This window comes from Taudactylus pleione, unplaced genomic scaffold (genome assembly GCF_031769625.1).
Source record: "Taudactylus pleione unplaced genomic scaffold, aTauple2 ptg001398l, whole genome shotgun sequence".
Classification (NCBI taxonomy): Eukaryota; Metazoa; Chordata; class Amphibia; order Anura; family Myobatrachidae; genus Taudactylus; species Taudactylus pleione.
In genome coordinates this window covers 94639-114453 of record NW_028285798.1, presented here as the reverse complement: position 1 = coordinate 114453, position 19815 = coordinate 94639, and the positions used below count along the sequence as shown (strand labels likewise).

General features: G+C 45.5%; 1 protein-coding gene across 2 annotated transcripts; it reads left to right on the top strand.

Moving 5' to 3' along the window:
- The first annotated feature begins 46 nt into the window (after positions 1-46).
- On the top strand, positions 47-18880 carry LOC148442745 (uncharacterized). Of its 2 annotated transcripts, none has more exons than XM_088463538.1 (5): positions 47-180; positions 5596-5706; positions 12505-12602; positions 12786-13233; positions 16713-18880. In XM_088463538.1, exons 1-5 carry the CDS (start codon positions 174-176, stop codon positions 17870-17872), a joined length of 1824 nt encoding a protein of 607 aa, XP_088319664.1. In that variant the 5' UTR covers positions 47-173; the 3' UTR covers positions 17873-18880. The 2 variants fall into 2 exon arrangements, with proteins under 2 accessions (XP_088319664.1, XP_088319662.1); XM_088463536.1 differs by having other exon boundaries at positions 48-180; positions 16710-18880.
- The last annotated feature ends 935 nt before the right edge of the window (positions 18881-19815 follow it).

The following is a 19815-nucleotide window of genomic DNA, read 5'->3' as shown; positions in this document are numbered from 1 at the left end:
TCCTGTTAATGAGATGACGGACGTAGCGAAGAGCCAATCAGATTGCACAAAATACACAACAGCGAGAGTGAGAGACCCTTACACGTGACGGTGCGGAGAGGGCGGGGCTACATAGCGAGAGATTCCAGATACCTCAGCCGCCATTTTATCCATTCACAACATCTCTGGTGACTATGTCAGGTGACTTCTTATATGATATCTGTGCTTTATTATTATTATTATTATTATTATTGTTATTATTATTATATAGGGAGAGGGGACTGTATAGTGATATATGAGGGGGAATAACACAGCTCCCAGCACACACTGATATGTGGTATTATTATTTATATAGGGGAGAGGGGACTGTACAGTGATATATGAGGAGGAATAACACAGCTCCCAGCACACACTGATATGTGGTATTATTATTATATAGGTTAGAGGGGACTGTACAGTAATATATGAGGGGGAATAACACAGCTCCCAGCACACACTGATATGTGGTATTATTATATAGGGGGAGGGGACTGTACAGTGATATATGAGGGGGAATAACACAGCTCCCAGCGCACACTGATATGTGGTATTATTATATAGGGGAGAGGGGACTGTACAGTGATATATGATGGGGAATAACACAGCTCCCAGCACACACTGATTTGTGGTATTATATAGGGGAGAGGGGACTGTACAGTGATATGAGGGGGAATAACACAGCTCCCAGCACACACTGATATGTGGTATTATTATATAGGGGAGAGAGGACTGTACAGTGATATATGAGGGGGAATAACACAGCTCCCAGCACACACTGATATGTGGTATTATTATATAGGGGGAGGGGACTGTACAGTGATATATGAGGGGGAATAACACAGCTCCCAGCGCACACTGATATGTGGTATTATTATATAGGGGAGAGGGGACTGTACAGTGATATATGATGGGGAATAACACAGCTCCCAGCACACACTGATATGTGGTATTATATAGGGGAGAGGGGACTGTACAGTGATATATGAGGGGGAATAACACAGCTCCCAGCACACACTGATATGTGGTATTATTATATAGGGGAGAGAGGACTGTACAGTGATATATGAGGGGGAATAACACAGCTCCCAGCACACACTGATATGTGGTATTATTATATAGGGGAGAGAGGACTGTACAGTGATATATGAGGGGGAATAACACAGCTCCCAGCACACACTGATATGTGGTATTATTATTATATAGGGGGAGGGGACTGTACAGTGATATGAGGGGGAATAACACAGCTCCCAGCACACACTGATATGTGGTATTATTATATAGGGGAGAGGGGACTGTACAGTGATATATGAGGGGTAATAACACAGCTCCCAGCACACACTGATATGTGGTATTATTATTATAAAGGGGAGAGTCCAGGATTGCGCATTGTTATGTAAGTGTGGCCATTATCAGCTAAACTGGCAGAAGTCAGGGATTCTACTGTGCGTTTGCATTTTTTCAAACTATCAAAACAGGTTTGTAGTGACATAATGTTTATCTGGCTATTTATAATTTGCCAGTGTCTGTGAGGGCCATGAACAAATCTCTGCTTCCCCTTGTACTATTCCATAGTATACTTATAGTGGTATCTGTCAGACTTCTCTTGTAGCACGCACAAAATACCACATTTAGTACTAGCTGGGATACCCGGCATTGCCTTGGTTGAAGAATGGACCTTGAAGAACATCTGCAGCCTTCATCTTTTACATTGTCCTCTCCTTTAACCCCACTACATTGATCCTGAGAAGGATTCTCACTGTGTGCTAACATGCTTTAGCCCTGAAAAGGACCCATCGATCCATTTATATAGAATATGTAGACACTGTTACCTCAATACTGAGGTGTGATTCTCTCTTCAGTGGCTGCTTGCCTCTCTTGCTGAGCTGCCAAGCTTGCTTGTACTTCCTCTGAGGTCTCCTCACCTCTTGCCTCTCTCTTACTTCTAGCAGCTGAGGAGCTGCGACCCAGACTGGATGTTTATTTTGGTTGGCATGGCTTTTCTGATGGCACCTTTCGAGGCGATCCGTCGTCCGACACGGTGCGATTGGGTGGCCGACCGCTTGATATCCTGGTTCCCTCACCCGCATAGCCATACATGGGATCGCATATCGCATCCCCTGATCTTTTGGTTATACAGAAAGATCAGGGGGTGTGATGTTCGACCCCACGGGAGCACGCTCGGCCCGACATCTGGGCCATACACGGTGCGATATTGCAAGCAAATTGTACCAATCAGTCGGATCGCTTGCTTTATCGCCCCGTGTATGGGAGCCTTTAGTCTTTGATTGTGCTTTAAGAGTGAATAGTCCTGAATAGGTCCACAATTTTAAAGGTTGAGATGTGAAAGAACTAAACATAGTTTGAATGTGTTAGACTAAAGGGAGAAAGCTTTGACAAGCAACACAGAAGTAATTCACACCTGGATAACAATGCAATTTAGGAGTAAATGGCAGTGGAGACAGCCGTATTCTGACTGTTTGGAATGTGGTATATTAGGAGCAGAGGGCCTGATTCAGAGCCGGACGCTCTGAACGAGCGCCCGCTCTGAATTAGGGCGTTTTTTTTTTTTTTTGGTGCGTCCTCCTGGACACTCGCATAGCTGTGGGTTACCACCCACAGCTTATGCGAGCGTCCATGATGATGGTCAAGACCATCGGGCTTGCGACGAGACCCTTGCGGTAGGGTCTCGTTGCCGCAAGCCCTAGAGTGATTTTGTCTCTATCCGAGCCAAAATCACTCCCACTGACATCACTAGTGATGTCAGTGGGGCCGGACCCAGATGGTAGGCGTTCCCATGGGAACGCCTCCATCTGGGCAGCAATGCTCCCGGCATGCCCACCAAAGGGCGCGTGCTGTCACTCACCATTGACAGCACGCCCCCTTTGGTGCGAGACTCATAACGACGGCTTGGCCGTCGCTATGCGGGTCTCGCGCATGCGCACGACGGAGCTCCCTCCGTCGTGTGCATGCGCACTAGGGCACCATCGACCCGCTTGCGAGCGCTCAACGCGAGCGTGTCTGAATCAGGCCCAGAGTGACTTACAGGACAGAAACCAGTAACCTTCCCAAATCACTGCGAATTTAGAAATCATTGCCAGCAGAAATCTCTGCAGACCAATGGAAATGTGCTTGGAGGAAATCAGTAACTGTCAGTGCAGGTGCAGTGTGACAGTTGAAGGCTATTAGTATGAATACTTCTAATGCTGCACACACACAACGATTTAGTTAATGAACGATTTTAGTAAACAATTTTTTCCCTTGAAAAAATTAACTAAAATTGTTTACTAAAGTTGTTCATTTACCAAATGTAATGAACGATTTTTTAGAACTACAAACGATTTTTGCATATTAACTTACTGAAAATCGTTCAGTTGACAAGTCTGACTGAATTACAAACGTGAACGCGCATGAACGATAATCGTTCATCGTTTGACTCAGAAAGTGAACGATTTTTACAAACGATTATCGTTAAACTATATCATTTAACGATAATCGTTCAAATAATCGTTGTGTGTATGCACCTTTAATCACTAGTCGCTTATTAGCGCTGCAAGTCACTAAAGAAATAATTGCTGTCCAGCCCAATGTGTGGTTCCAAAGCACAAACAATTATATTATTCAACAAAAGAAATACGCGCTTTGATCTAGACAATGAGCGCAAATAATTATAATACAAGGTACAGCCAAATACATATGCATGCGCCCTGTATCCAGGTCACCAGCCGATCAGTCCTGACATCTGCAGTCATTAAATGGGTAACGACTGAGGACTAGCCCATGGGTGCAATTATATATAAACTTACAAGAAGTAGCAACACAATGGGGACAGACAAACACTGTTTCATTGGCTCTTGTTCCAGATTGATCTTCTTATTGGACAGTTCTTATGGTGTCATTAGGGGTATGGCTTGATCTTGCAGCTGTTCCTTTGTGTATTCTTCCCGCCAGAGAACTGGTATAAACTAGCTAAGACACTACATACGTTTCAATATCTAACCATAATTTCTCTATGATCCATAATTCGAGAACCCAAGATGCAACTTCCTTGTTGTTAGAACCGGAAGCCTGCAAACAAACAGGGCATCAGATTGATACTAAACATGACATGTCCACAGTGTTCTATACCTTTAATATCAAATACATGCATTTCATATCATAACCAATATCTTTAATATGAACCATATTGTGCAGGAACCTTTTATGTGTGCAAATATGTATATATGTTTGTGGTCGCTAATGTGCGTCTGTATTTTAAACTAAGGAAATGTTCATCAAGGTGTATATACCTCAGTAAGCCCACGTGCGTCCACATGTACTTAAATGAATGTATATACCATTATCAATGTGTGTTTATTTACAATTATATGTATGTGTTGTGCTTCTACACACAGTGCAAAGAGTGCACAGTGTGTAGGGGTCATGTACGGCGGAAACATGCGCTGTAGGTGTTTTATGTATTTTGGTGTGGGGAACGCAATTGTGCGCATTGGACTGCGCAGTCGCAGAGCATCGTCCGATTCGCTCTCCAACAGACCCTCGACAATGATTTCGTCCGATAATAGTTTGCAAATGATCACAACCAATTATTTGACTTCGACATTAGTAACGGTCAGTGCAGGTACTTTGGGCACGATGCTATTCAACGCGATGTAAATAGCGCCGGGAGATAGCTCCCGGAGCTATTCAATTCATCGCGATGTTAGGTCGGGGAAGGCTCGTTCTCGCGCCTTAAACGGGGTGTTTAGGCGCGATAACGGGCATTCCCCGACCTAACATCCCGGCACGAGGCTGTTTTCCAGATGCGAAGGGCAGAAAACAGCCTCGCGCCGGGACTCTTGTCGGATTTCTTCTCTCATCCCCGGGGGGATGAGAGAAGAAATCATTAGTCTGACTTGGCAGCGCGGTGTATTGAATAGCTCCGGGAGCTCACTCCCGGCGCTATTTACATCGCGTTGAATAGAATCATGCCCATTGTGACAGTTGGAGGTTATTAGTAACGGTCAGTGCAGGTGCAGTGTGACAGTTGGAGGAAATCAGTAACTGGTGGTGCAGTGTGACGCAGGAAATCAGTAACTGTCAGTGCCGATTCAGTGTGACAGTTAAAGGTAATTAGTAACTGTCAGTGCAGTGTGACAGTTGATCCTCTGACTCACTGCTCTCCTGTTGGAGCTCTGCCTGCCCCCCACTGGTACATATCAGCCTGTACCTTGAGATCAGTGCTGTTTTAGGCACTGGAAGCCATCCAGAGCGAACTTGCTTAAACTAAAATTTCAAATCAGAGACTCCACATCCTACTTGGTAGGCACCATGTTAGGTCTCCAAGGCCCTCACGACCTTCAGACTTATCCGGAAACTTAATCCTGTTCAAACTACACCACCATGCTGAATTTAGTGGAGCTAGGTATAAAACTCTGGCCGTGTATAAAGGACAAACCGACAGAAACACACTTTCTCACTTATTATATAGATATGGTTTTTAGAGAAGCTGTAGTTAGTCTTCCACACTGATATTCTTCTGTTTTACGTATCATTTATTGGTATTTACGTGTTATTTTTTTGTTTTGTGTGTTTTTTAAGGTAAAGAAATGACTGATCTAAAGGCAAAAGATATAGAGGGAGAAGAGGAGGCATATATGATGGGTAGTCAGCAGTTTAAAGAAGAGGAAATCACTACATGTGTCAGTGCAGGTAAATAACAAACTCTTATTACTGAAGAGTCATATTTTCCCTTTGTGCAGTCACTACAACAATCTCTTATCCTGCACCCTCCTCTGTCAGTATAAACTAATGAGGGAAATGTATCTGCCCAGTTGGGGAGTCAGGAGCCATCGGCCCCTATTATATTCCTGCTCTCCTCCTCACATCATGTCACTGTGTGTTACCAGCCCAGAGATCTGACCAGTCTCCTCCCCACACTCTCTGGTGTATCTCATACATCAGGAGCCATCAGCCCCTATTATACTCCTGCTCCCCCCCTCACATCATGTCACTGTATGTTACCAGCCCAGAGGTCTGACCAGTCTCCTCCTCACACTCTCTGGTGTATCTCATACATCAGGAGACATCAGCCGCTATTTCTCCTTCATCCACTAGGGGACACTGGAGTCTCAGTACAGTGGGGTGTAGATGTGGGATAACCGGGAGCTCGCACTTTAAATATGAATAGTAGCTTGCTCCTCCCTCTCTATGCCCCCCCCTACAGGTCAGTCTTAATTTTGTGTCAAGAGAGCTGGTCACATACAAAGAGCTCTCTGCTAACAATCAAGGATCCTCGATCAGCAAGAGGATCAGACAGGCAGCTCCCTGCCTGTCTGCTTCATTGGAGCTGCCGGGGAGACCTCACCGCCGCTTCTTGCGGTGTGCGTTGGCGTCTTCAGATACAGAGACCACTGTCTGGGGGGTGGTACCCAGACGAACTGCGTGCGGCGCTCATCGCAGTCCCCCATTAGCACATCCCGCCGCCGGCAGCATTTGGCAGCAAGAAGGTTAGTGACTCCTGGCACTCCGAGTAGCAGGGTGGCCAGGAGAATATGACAGGCGGGCATTAAAGAGCAGCAACTTGATACAGCGCTGAAAGGCGCCAGAATGCAGGGGGCGGATCCTAATACACAGTTCTGCTCCTGCCTCCCAGCGCTCCCAGAAAGAGGCTGGTGGCCATTTTAGAAGACCCAGGCTGCTGACAAATGCAGAAGAGAGACCTGTCTGCCCAGATTGTGACTGTACAGTGGGGTTAGACTTGTGAAGAGCAGGTCAGACTGTGTTTACACAGTGATTACAGCACAGTATATTGTGTTACACAAGGCTGGTCTCTGCATCAGTGCTGGCTGGGCTGGGTTAATAGCATAATCTCCCTCTATGCCCTTAATCTCTTCTTTCTAAACAGTCTCTCTGTGTGTCACATTTTCTCTGTGTGTGTGTGAACAGTGAATTGGTAACATGACTTCAAAGGGGTCGAAGACTGCTCAAAAGGCTTTCTACCGTAAGAATTGTGCAGATAAGTTTACACAGGGACTATCATCCACTTCCCTGTTGTGTGAGAAGTGTGTTTCAGAAACACAGACTGCAGCATCCCCACAACACCCTATTTGGGCTGATCAAATTACATCAGTCATGTCTCAAATGTCTGCTGAGCTGGAAGCTTCTCGCAGAGAGAGAGAGGTTGAAAGATCTCAGAGGTCCACCTTCTCTGAACCAGACTGGGCGCGGTCTTTAGCCAGGTCTGTAGAAGGGCTTACAAGGGTTATGTCAGCCCAGGTTCCTCCTGTGGCAGAATCCTCTAGTGTCCCTGCTAGGAGACTAATACCGAATCCCCTTATGTGGGATGATCCGGAAGAGGATGACATGCCTGATACAGAGGAAGGGGAGGTACAGGACCCTATAGAGGAACAGGTGCCAGAGGAAGCGGAGCCTTTATCTCAGGGTGTAGAGGCGCTGATTGCAGCTATACGCCAGGTATTACATGTTGAGGACATGGACCCTGTGGAAGTTAGGCCATCTATAAGAAACAAAGACTAGCAGCCTCCTTTCCAGTGTCTGAGGAAATGGATGAGGTCCTTACCTCAATGTGGAAACACCCAGATAAAAAGTTTCAGATCTCGCGTAAACCTTTATCCTACTATCCCTTTCCTGCAGAGAGAAGGAAATTATGCAAAACACCTCCTTCAGTGGACCCTTCAGTGTCACGTCTGTCTAAAAAGACGGGGCTCCCTGTTCCAGGAGCGGTTTCTTTAAAGGAGTCTTCTGACAGGAAGTTAGAAACTACCTTAAAGTCTATGTACACTGTAGCGGGGGTCTCCCTTCGACCCGTTTTAGTCAGCTGTTGGGTCAACAAGGCGGTGGAAGCTTGGGCTACGCAGCTTGCTGAGGGCCTTAAGACTGGTGTTCCGGCGGATGATCTGGTTCCTCTAGCGGAACAGATTGTCCCGGTTTCAGGGGACAAACCAGAGGTCTTGGGTGTGGACGCAGGCTCCAGCCATCACGCTCCACTGGACCGCCAGGGACACTATGGTGCAGAAAACCAGCGTCCCGAGGGTTAAAGACCAGGCTGGGGAGACAGCCCCTCAGCTCGGCTTTCCACTGAGGTCTGGCTTTGCTGAGCTGCTCTCATCCTCTGCCCACGTCCCCTCTGAGGTCTCCGGCGGCCATTTAGTCGCAGCTCTCTCAGGACAGCTTGAGGTCCAGTCCCCCTACATACTTCGCCCTTGGGTCAGCGTATGTAGCACTATTGCCTAACAGACACTGAGTCTGCGTAGTTGATTATAGTGCCATTGTGCAGGTTTCTTTCTACATTGTATGTGACTTATGCTGGTGTGGTCTCATTTTTTCACAAAGCTGTGAGTATGTATATATATATATATATATATATATATATATATATATATATATATATACATACACCTTTTCTCTGATTCATGCCCTATCCTACAAGTGTAGTCAGGGTGTTTCTAATATCTCACATATTAAAGCTAAGTATTTGTGAGAATTGTCACATACTTTTGTATGTTGCACTGTGCCATTACTGGCAGGGGAAACCCGTGCAAGTGCAGTCCGACAACTCCACCACCTACATCAACCTTCAAGGAGGCACTCGAAGTCAGGCAGCAATGACAGAGATGTCACGCATTCTGACATGAGCAGAAGGTCATCTCCCGGCCATATCGGCAGTGTTCATACTGGGAATTCTCAATTGGGAAGCAGACTTTCTCAGCCATCACGACGTGCATCCTCGGGGAATGGTCTCCTCACCAAGAAGTGTTTCAACTCCTAGTAGACAAGTGGGACCTCCCAGAGGAGGACCTGATGCCCTCTCGTCACAATCACAAGCTGCCTCTTTACGGGTCCAGAACAAGAGATGCCGAGGCTATCTTGGTAGACGCTCTGTCAGTAAAGTGGACCTTCCACTTTGCGTACCTGTTTCCTCCAGTCTCCCTTGAGTTCTAAGGAAGTTCAAACAAGACGGAGGCACTGTCCTGCTGGTGGCTCCAGCATGGCCCAGACGTCATTGGTACTCAGATTTTCAGAGTCTCTCCATAGACACTCCGTTACTGTTGCCTCAATGTACGGACCTGTTGTCTCAGGGTCCTTGCCTTTACCTGGGTCGTCTGTCTTTGACGGCGTAGCTCCCTCCTAAGGTCCAGAGAATTCTCCAGCTCTGTAGTTAACACTATGCTTAGAGCTCATAAGCCAGCCTCTGCTCTGATCTACCACAGAGTGTGGCATACATATTTTTGATGGTGTCGTCCCCGAGGTTACGATCCCCAGGTGTTTCGGATTTCCAGAATTCTGGCCTTCCTTCAAGCGGGATTGGATCTTGGGCTCTGCCTAGTTTCCCTGAAAGTGCATGTCTCTGCTTTTTTGGTGTGGTTTCAATGAAGGATTGCTCCTCTACCGGACATCTGCACCTTCCTTCAGGGTGTCCTCCAGATTCAGCCTCCCTTTGTCCACCCAGTGACTCCTTGGGATTTGGCTATAGTGCTTAGGGCTCTCCATTTGAACCTCTGACTTCAGTGGAACTCACGAGGTTTGACAGCGAAGACTCTATTCCTTCTGGCCATTGCTTCCGCCAGAAGGGTGTCAGATTTAGGGGCACTCTCCTGTCGCTCCCCATTTCTGATATTTCACAGGGACAGGGCTGTGCTTCGGGCTCACCCTGGTTTCCTCTTTAAGGTTGTTTCTAGTTTTCACATTAATGAAGAAATTGTAGTCCCGGCCTTTAAGTCTCTATACCTCTCGGTTGGTGAGGCCTCTTTGGATGTGGTCCGTGCCCTCAGGATTTACCTGGACCGTACCAGTTCCCTTAGGAAATCTGACTCCTTGTTTATGCTCTATGGATTTCACAAGAAGGGATGGCCAGCCAATAAACAAACATTGGCTAGATGGCTTCGTATGGCTATCTCAGAGGCTTACACTCAGGAGGGTCTTCCTGTCCCGCCTTCTGTTACTGCTCATTCTGCTCGGTCTGTGGGTCCCACGTGGGCAGCTCGCTGTGGCGCCTCGGCTGTTCAGCTTTGTAAGGCGGTCATGTGGTCTTATGTTCAGACCTTTCTAAGGTTCTATGCCTTTGATTCCTTTGCCTCCCAGGATGCTTCCTTTGGGTGACGGATTCTCCTCTCAGCGCAGGAGCGTCCCCGCCCTTAAAAGGACTGCTTTGGGACATCCCCAAGGTCTCCCTGTGGAGCCTATGGACCCTGAAGAAGAAAATGAGTTATGGTAAGAACTTACGTTTAACTCTTTCTTCAAAGTCCATATGATCCACAGGGCAGCCGCCCTGACACACCTGGCTTCAAATAGGTTTTTTCCAGTCACCGTTTTCCCGTCTCCTCTGTGAGAGTGTGGACCCTATGGACTTTGAAGAAAGAGAGTTAACAAAGGTAAGTTCTTACCATAACTCTCATTTTTAGGAGCCATCCCAGTACCTCAGTGCGGAGGGGGATTAAGCCTGGCGGCTGCAGCGATGCGGTGAGAGTTACTGTGTTCGGGACTCTAGTCCTAGACGCAGGTATACAAGCTATAGACCGGGAGCCTCACTCACAATACCCCACCACTGAAAGAGTTCTGCTACGGCACTAGCCCCTGGGGTTTGTTTGGTATGAAAGTCTGATACAATTGTAATTTTTTTTTACAAATCTTAAAAAAAAAAAATTTCAAACACAGGAACATCAGAACCACCATTGTGACACTCGATTTGAGAATGGATCCAGGCACCAGGTACGTTAGGTGCGTGAGGTTAATTTACTTTTTACCAGCAGCTGCTAATCTTTGCAGTGATCGGTAGCAGAGCAGACACAGAGGGAGAGGGTGCAGGCAAGCAGAGGGACCGGGGTTCTCTTCCTGCATCTGCCCTCATGTTTATCTGACTGGTCGAGATTTTACAACTAGAGCAGGTGAAGAACTGCCAGGCAAGTGGTTAAAAGTATCATTGCACTTACCTCTTCCCTGGTGGTCCAGGGGGATTTGGGTCCCTTTTTGGGACTCTGGTCTTCCCCCTCCCAGGGAATCAGAGTGGCCTCCCATGCAGCCTCCTGCAGTGACATGAGGAGATGCAGGGAGAGCTAGCCAGCACAGCCACCTGATTGTTTTCTTGGAGCTCCAAGATGATGACACTCGGTGGCCAAGGAGGCTACTGTCTGGGGATCTTTTCTCCCTGCCCCTGGGCCCAAATTCAGAGAGCGTGGTAGTTTCCATGCAGAATTCTGGAAGTAAATTTTTAGTGGTCACCCCCAGACTTGCTGGCCCCTGGGCTGCTGTTACCTTATTGTTTGTTTGGCGTTTCTCCTGGACGCTCCTTAGGTATTTTTCTCTGATGTCTGGATGTGCGGACCCTAGAAGTTCAGTCTCACAGATCTGTCCTGTCACACTGCTGGGGATGTGGGGACCCTAGACATAGTATCACATATCTGCCCTGTCACACTGCTGGGGATGTGGTGACCCTAGACATAGTGTCACATATCTGCCCTGTCACACTGCTGGGGTTGTGAGGACCGTAGACATAGTGTCACATATCTGCCCTGTCACACTGCTGGGGTTGTGAGGACCCTAGACATAGCGTTACAGATCTGCCCTGTCATACTGCTGGGGATGTGAGGACCCTAGACATAGTGTCACAGATCTACCTGTCACACTGCTGGGGATGTGAGGACCCTAGACATAGTGTCACAGATCTGCCCTGTCACACTGCTGGGGATGTGAGGACCCTAGACGTAGTGTCACAGATCTGCCCTGTCACACTGCCGGGCATGTGAGGACCCTAGACATAATGTCTCAGGTCTCCCCTGTCACACTGCTGGGGATGTGAGGACCCTACACATAATGTCACAGATCTGCCCCGTCACACTGCTGGGGATGTGGGGACCCTAGACATAATGTCACAGATCTGCCCTGTCACACTGCTGGGGATGTGAAGACCCTAGACATAATGTCACAGCTCTGTCCTGTCACACTGCTGGGGATGTGGGGACCCTAGACATAGTGTCACAGATCTGCCCTGACACTGCTGGGGATGTGAGGACCCTATACATAGTGTCACATATCTGTCCTGTCACATTGCTGGGGATGTGAGGACCCTAGACATAGTGTCACAGATCTGCCCTGTCACACTGCTAGGGAAGTGGGGACCCTAGACGTAGTGTCACAGATCTGCCCTGTCACACTGCTGGGGATGTGGGAACCCTAGACATAGTGTTACAGGTCCTATCACACTGCTGGGATGAGGGGACCCTTAGAGATACTATGGACAATATATTTTGGAAATATCTTAAAATGAAACACTAATGATAGATATGTATTCCCTGATATAAAGAGCTTTGACATTTCTTATTTTTCCAACCTGTTTATTGCAACATTTATGAGAAGCCTCCTTATATACTTGGTAAATGCCTCATAAGGAGTTATACTTAGAGAGCTTTCCCCATCCAGTATATATGGTTAGGTTACTGTACACACATCACTTCTATACAATGTACTCTAGTCACTGTGTGTCTTCTACAGATGGACCCAGTAACAGAAATACCCCAGAGAGATGTCCCCGTCCTCTTTATTCACAGGTCTATACAAAGGAGAATCACAGAATCGCACAGGGGCATCAGGTAATAAAGGCTCTTCCCGAAAATTGAAATGGGGACATTTCATTAATTGACCTGCGTTAAATAATTAATCTGCACCTAATTGATTGTTTTACATGCTGATAATATACTATTATAATATTTATTTAGATATAAATTACTCAGACATTATTAAAATATTATTTTGTTGTTTGGTGGGTATTTTAGGATGAAGACCTGATTGTTATTAAGGCAGAAGATATAGAAGGAGAAGAAGAGATGTGTGTAACTGATATGAAGGCAGAAGATACAGAAGGAGAAGAAGAGACATATATGACTTATAATGAGGCAGAAGATATATTGGGAGAAGAGGAGACGTATGTGACTGACATGAAGGCAGAAGATATAGAGGGAGAAGAGGAGATGTATGTGACTGATATAAAGGCAGAAGATACAGAAGGAGAAGAGGAGACGCGTGTGACTGATATAAAGGTAGAAGATACAGAAGGAGAAGAGGAGACGTGTGTGACTGATATAAAGGCAGAAGATACAGAGGGAGAAGAAGAGACGTATTTGACTGATAATAAGGCAGACGATGCAGAGGAAAATGAAGAGACGTATGTGAGGGGTTATCAGCAGTGTAAGGAGGAGGAAATCCCTACAGAGATCAGCACAGGTGAGTAATAAACACTTATCACAGAAGAGTCACATATTCTCCTTGCTCAGTCAATACAACAATTTTATATCCTACACCCTCCTCTGTTAGTGAGCAGTTTGTTAATTTCTAAATCTAATTAGAGGTGGTTACTGCAGATCCGTCCACAATTAAATGAGACATGGAAAGGCAATCAGACCATGACTGAATGTCTTTAATGGATGTAATATTTTACTCATACCAGACAATAGCATAAATTGTGGATCTTAGTATAGGAATCGGTATGGGATGCCGGCAGTCGTCTAGGATACCTACACTTGTTGTTCGGTAAGCTAACCTACCCCGCTACTTACCTTTGGTATTCTGGCGGTCAGGATGTTGGGGTTGTGATAGGCATCGATATTCCGGCTCCGGTAATATCAGTGCCGGCATTGCGGCTACTGGGATACTGACTGTAACCCGTAGTATGTATCAAGTAGAAATATGTGAATCCTTACCACACTTCTGTAGACTGGTTTCCACGCACACTCTGCCCACTGCGATGAATCAGGGCTCTGAAATAAGTCAGTGGATGAGTGCACGGTCTAACCCACTAGATGTTTAATTCTGACGCGTTTAGTAGTTCTCTGTGTGCTTGGTGTAGGGCTGTATTCCAGATTTTTACATCATTAAAAGTGGTTCAAAAAGTGTCCAAGTGGATGACGTTATCCTGATTTCCATTACCCATGAGTGGAACCTTGCTCAGATAAGCAGATCCATACACTACCTATTTTACAGCCATCATTTTGTGTTTTATTTACTACACTATGAGCGCCTTCATGTTATGTTACTTTATTCCCTCGCAACCTTCCATGATCTCATGTATACAGTGGCAGCCATGGTTTGTAGTTATAGTAAGGCCGGTCACTAATGTCCTATGTAATGACAGTACCCAGCAGTGACTATAAACTTTATGTACACTGTAAACTTGTCAGACACATTTTCATTGGTCGTTCTCTTGGCAATTTGGAAAGTAGCAGAAATAACATCCACCACTATCTGCTGGGGACATTACGTGGTGGTGATGGTTCTCATTGGTTGTTACTCTCCTCCTTGTTCATAATGGAGGGCTGTGGGGTTACCATACTCGCTATAGAGGGCTGCTGTCATTTCTGTCCATACCTGGCCCACTCAGGGCAGAGGAGATAAGATTTGTAAGAGGTGATGGGCTCTGGAGCTGGTGGTAGTAGTGGGTCACCCCAGCCATGCCATGCAACTGCTGTTGGTTTATCATGAATCTAAACCTAGAATCTAGTACTTGGGGCTCCAGGAAGCTGGGAAAAGGAAGGAAGGAGCAGTAAAAGGTGGCAGGGATAAGGGGGGGAAGCAGATGGAGACAGAATGGAAGATGGAGTCAGCTGCAGAAGAGGATGGTGCTGCTTGGAGGAGGCAGAGCCAAGCACCAGCATCCTGCTGCTGAAGAGCCCAGCTTCTCTGCTGTTGGCTGCTGCAGCCTCGGCCCCTGTTGCATCCTGCCTCCGCTGTTATCGCCTCCCACTGGCTGCTGCCTGAGGTCTGCTTGGACCAGATGACACAGTACAGAGGCTAGAGCCTGAAGGGGTGGCTGTACTGATCTGGAGGCAGTTGGGAATATACAAGCAGAATGTACATAAAACTCCCAATGACAGACAAAGGGACAGGACAGCACTTGGTTCCTGGTTACCAAGTTCCGGAGGTCACACACCAGTCTGTGGAGCCCAGACCTCCTGTCTCTCCCTGTGTCCAGGAGCCTCCAGCTTGTGTCGGGCGACCGGCTTTTTGCATCCAAGGATGCTAGTGCTGGGTTTTCTGAGTGTACCCTCCCCTAGGGACAGCTTCTGAATGTCCTATGGTCCAGTGTCCCCCAGATTGGATGTGAGAATAAACAGTTGGTGCTGATTATCGCTAACATAAATAATAATAATCCCTTAGTACTGGCTAAACAGCTGTTCAAAAGTAAAAACTCTGCAGTTTCATAAATATGAACCAAAGAAAAACATCACATGACCTGCGCTATACCAGTCTGTCTGATAAATATAATTCCTAGGTGCAGTTCAGAAGAATATCTAATTTATTAAAAGTTGTCTAATAAATATTGCATGGACCCCAGCATAATACAGATGTTTTACAATAATAAATCAATAAAAAAAATAAATAAAAAAAAAAAAAAATATATATATAATCTTCTTAAAAGTCACTGTTCAGATTTGTAACTTGCTGGTAATATAAGTGTTAATGCCGGGCTTGTCATATTCTTCTAAAATCTAGGAGCCAGGATGAAAGTGTAGGAGCCAGACCACCGTCCCCCCAAAAAATTGATAGGAGTGAGGAACACAGCTCTGTGTGTTATGCAACTGTTATACACACTATACTAGTCCACAGAATGGCCGCAGTTGAATGGCTATAGTAACATGGAGCCCTCCTCACTTCTCTGCACAGCTCTTCTACTCCACCCCCCACCCCCTCCAGTAATAAACCACATTTGCACATAAAACAATGGAGCCAGAAAGTACTACAACCCCCCCCTCCCCGGGGCTACATTCCTGTGCACCTTCTCTCTGGGCAACCATCCCCCACTACTAAGGGGGTACCCCAGGCAAACCACCCCTCCGCAGCCACAATGCTGTGCAGCTACCCCCCCGGGCAAACAAACCCTTCCCCGCGGCCACAATAATGAGCAGCTAACCTCCCCCCCATTAAATCAACCGCAATGGCCACACAACTATGGGGTACCCACCGGCAAACCACCCCTCCGCAACCATCCATCCCTCCGTTCTCCGTAGTGGTCACACCGATATCTCTGAAGCTGCTCTGCAATCCTTGGCCATGCATAGACCCTCTTACTGGAGAGCTCTATGCAGTCGGAGTTAGGACGCAAACTGGGGCGGAGAGGAGGAGTTGCCGCAGGCCGCGACAGAGTGATGACATCACCACAGGCTGGGACTGAGAGGAGGAGTCGGCGCAGTGCAAGACAAACAGTCACCGCAGGCAACTCTCAGCACATGCACTCCTGTGCATGAAATGACTGCTGCAATGCTACAGAAAGTAATCTCCGCTGGGACTGACAAGGATCTGCTTCCGCCCTCCCTGCAAAATCTGTCAGCCAGGTAGCAAAATCTGGTCACCATGGCGACCTGACCCCTGGGATTTGTCGAGCCCTGTGTTAATGGGTATACACCATAGTTAGGTGGGACAGGGTTATGTCAGTCAGATGCCAGCACTAACCCTGATAGTATGCAGAGGGGTTTATGTTATCACTGTACTGTGTTATCACTGCATGTTACTCTCACGAGTAACCAGCACAAATGATTACAATAAAGCTGTAATCCCTGCTCTATACATAACAGCGTAACATGTCAGTGGATGAGTTTTACAGTAGAGCATCGTGAATTTATCCATTAGATGGTGATTTAAGGACCTTTAATGATAGTCTTTATGAAAAATGTTATTTATGGGACATTTATATATTTTATTCCCAGCAGATGGATGTAACAGCAGGAATTTCTGGAAGGAGAATATAGTTTTATCTACAGATTGTAAAGTAGAAGATAATGACATCAAACAAGATTCCCTGGGAGAAAACCCCATTACCCCAATTATACATCCCGTACCTCACAATGCATATGTATCACCTGATGCTGCGTATAATGAGGAATGTTCTCCTGGTACCTCTATTACAGCTCTTAGGCTAGATAAAATATTTCCTTCTTCTATAGAAGCCAAAAGTCGCACACAGAAAACAAATCGTATTCCCCATCAGCCACCTAAGGTATGTGAAAGGCCATTTCCATGTTCTGAGTGTGGGAAATGTTTTATACAGAAATCAAAGCTTTGCATACATCTGAGAAGTCACACAGGTGAGAAACCATTTCCATGTTCTGAGTGTGGGAAATGTTTTACACAAAAATCAAATCTTGTTATACATCTGAGAAGTCACACAGGTGAGAGGCCATTTCCATGTTCTGAGTGTGGGAAATGTTTTACACAGAAATCAGTTCTTGTTGCACATCAAAAAAGTCACACATATGAGAAACCATTTCCATGTTCAGAGTGTGGGAAATGTTTTACACAGAAATCAGATCTTGTCAGACATCAGAGAAATCACACAGGTGAGAGGCCATTTCCATGTTCTGAGTGTGGGAAATGTTTTACACGAAAATCACATCTTGTTCTACATCTGAGAAATCACACAGATAAACCATTTCCATGTTCTGAGTGTGGGAAATGTTTTATACAGAAATCACATCTTCTTAGACATCAGAAAAGTCACACAGGTGAGAAACCATTTCCATGTTCTGAGTGTGGGAAATGTTTTACACAGAAATCAGATCTTGTTACACATCAGAGAAGTCACACAGGTGAGAAACCATTTTCATGTTCTGAGTGTGGGAAATGTTTTACACAGAAATCAGATCTTTTTACACATCAGAGATGTCACACAGGTGAGAAACCATTTCCATGTTCTGAGTGTGGGAAATGTTTTACACAGAAATCAGCTCTTATTACACATAAGAGAAGTCACACAGGTGAGAAACCATTTCCATGTTCTGAGTGTGGGAAATGTTTTACACGGAAATCACATCTTGTTAAACATCAGAGAAGTCACACAGGTGAGGAACTATTACCATGCTCTGAGTGTTAGAAATGTATTACACAGAAATCATATCTTGTGATACATCAGAGAAGTCACATAGGGGAAAAGTCATTTCCATGAAAATTTTTACCCAGAAATCAGATCTTATTTCACATAAAAGATATCACACAGATTAGCTACTCTCATGTTTTGATCATCAGAAATCAGGTCTCATTAGACCACCCTTTATTTACATTAGAGAAACAGTGTTTACAAATTAATTTTTTTTTTTTTTAAATAACATCTTATTAAACAGCATTTATCCTGACCTCTGACATTTCTGTTTTGTGAGTGGTCATAGTTTGTATTACAGTCCTCGTATCTGCTGTTACTTTTCTTGCTCTATTTTGAAAGGAAAGTGACTGCAGTGTGTATAGTAGGTTTTGGATTTGGATCACCCAAATGGTATAAAAGGGTGTAGAATGACACTAGGAACAGTGACCAAGGCGGAAACAGTTCTGTCATCTAATAACAGACCATAAGGTCAGAGACCTGACAGATAAGTTTCTGCCACCAGCCCCTTCCCCTCCATTATATCCTGCAAGGAGACCAAGTACCCAGAGCAATGGGTAGATATAAACAGTTAGTGTGACAAATAATTATAAATATCATTATCAGGGCACAACAACCGTGAGCAGTAAGGACTGTCCTATATGTGAATGTTCCTGGTGCTCCGAGTGGTGTCCCCAGTATGTGTATATTTCTGTGTATGTATATATATATATACTATTCTCTCTCCTTCCCGAGCTTAGAGAATGAGGATATAAATATCTATGAAATGAAATATTGTGCTGTATGTACTAATAATTGTATACATGCTACATTGTAATATTGTGCTGTATGTACTAATAATTGTATACATGCTACATTGTAATATTGTGTAGTTTTATTTCTCTGGTTCTCCATGTAGAAAATGCAGCCAATCATCTTCATGTATTGGGATTTGAGGGACCGAATGTTTATCATTTTTTATTAACTAACAAAGTATCATTAAAAACTGCTATTTATTATACTGAACCAGTTTCACGCATCCAATTATTTCTTTACGGTTTATATTGTTTTATATGTCATGTACACAAACTAGAAGGTCCACAAACATCTGTGGGCTAATGTCATGCAGAAATCGGATCACTCCCACTACAAAGCTGCTGTCTCCCTGGGGGATCCATGAATATTGTGGTATATCCATCTCTGAGACACATGTGAGTCCTGTGTGTGATTACCAGCTTCATTCTTACAGGCTAACAGCGTATACACTAGAAGTGGTCACTGTACTCACCTGGGCTTTGCAGTATAAGGAGACACCTGCGGATACACTTTTGTGTAGATAAATCTCCGTGAGTGTACATTTGGCAATGGCTGCACCATATTTTTTTCAGCTGAGTAAAAATACTCTTCACATTTTATCCAAACAGGAATGAAAATGATGATTATCTAGCAGGGAAAGCACCAGCAGTCACAGCCCCTGTATGACACCAGTAACATGTTAGCATGGAGCAGTGTATGCAGTCAGTGTGATGATTAGCAGGGAAAGCACCAGCAGTCACAACCCCTTTATGACACCAGTCATATGTTAGCATGGAGCAGTGTATGCAGTTAGTGTGATGATTAGCAGGGAAAGCACCAGCGGTCACAGCCCCTGTATGACACCAGTAATATGTTAGCATGGAGCAGTGTGTGCAGTCAGTGTGATTATCTAGCAGGGAAAGCACCAGCAGTCACAGCCCCTGTATGACACCAGTAATATGTTAGCATGGAGCAGTGTATGCAGTTAGTGTGATGATTAGCAGGGAAAGCACCAGCAGTCACAGCCCCTGTATGACACCAGTAATATGTTAGCATGGAGCAGTGTATGCAGTTAGTGTGATGATTAGCAGGGAAAGCACCAGCAGTCACAGCCCCTGTATGACACCAGTAATATGTTAGCATGGAGCAGTGTATGCAGTCAGTGT

Excerpts from the sequence above, each read along its gene's own strand:
- LOC148442745 (XM_088463536.1), top strand. Across the intron at positions 12,603-12,785 it reads GAATCGCACAGGGGCATCAG|GATGAAGACCTGATTGTTAT; the intron begins GTAATAAAGGCT and ends TGGGTATTTTAG. Across the intron at positions 13,234-16,709 it reads CCCTACAGAGATCAGCACAG|CAGATGGATGTAACAGCAGG; the intron begins GTGAGTAATAAA and ends TTTTATTCCCAG.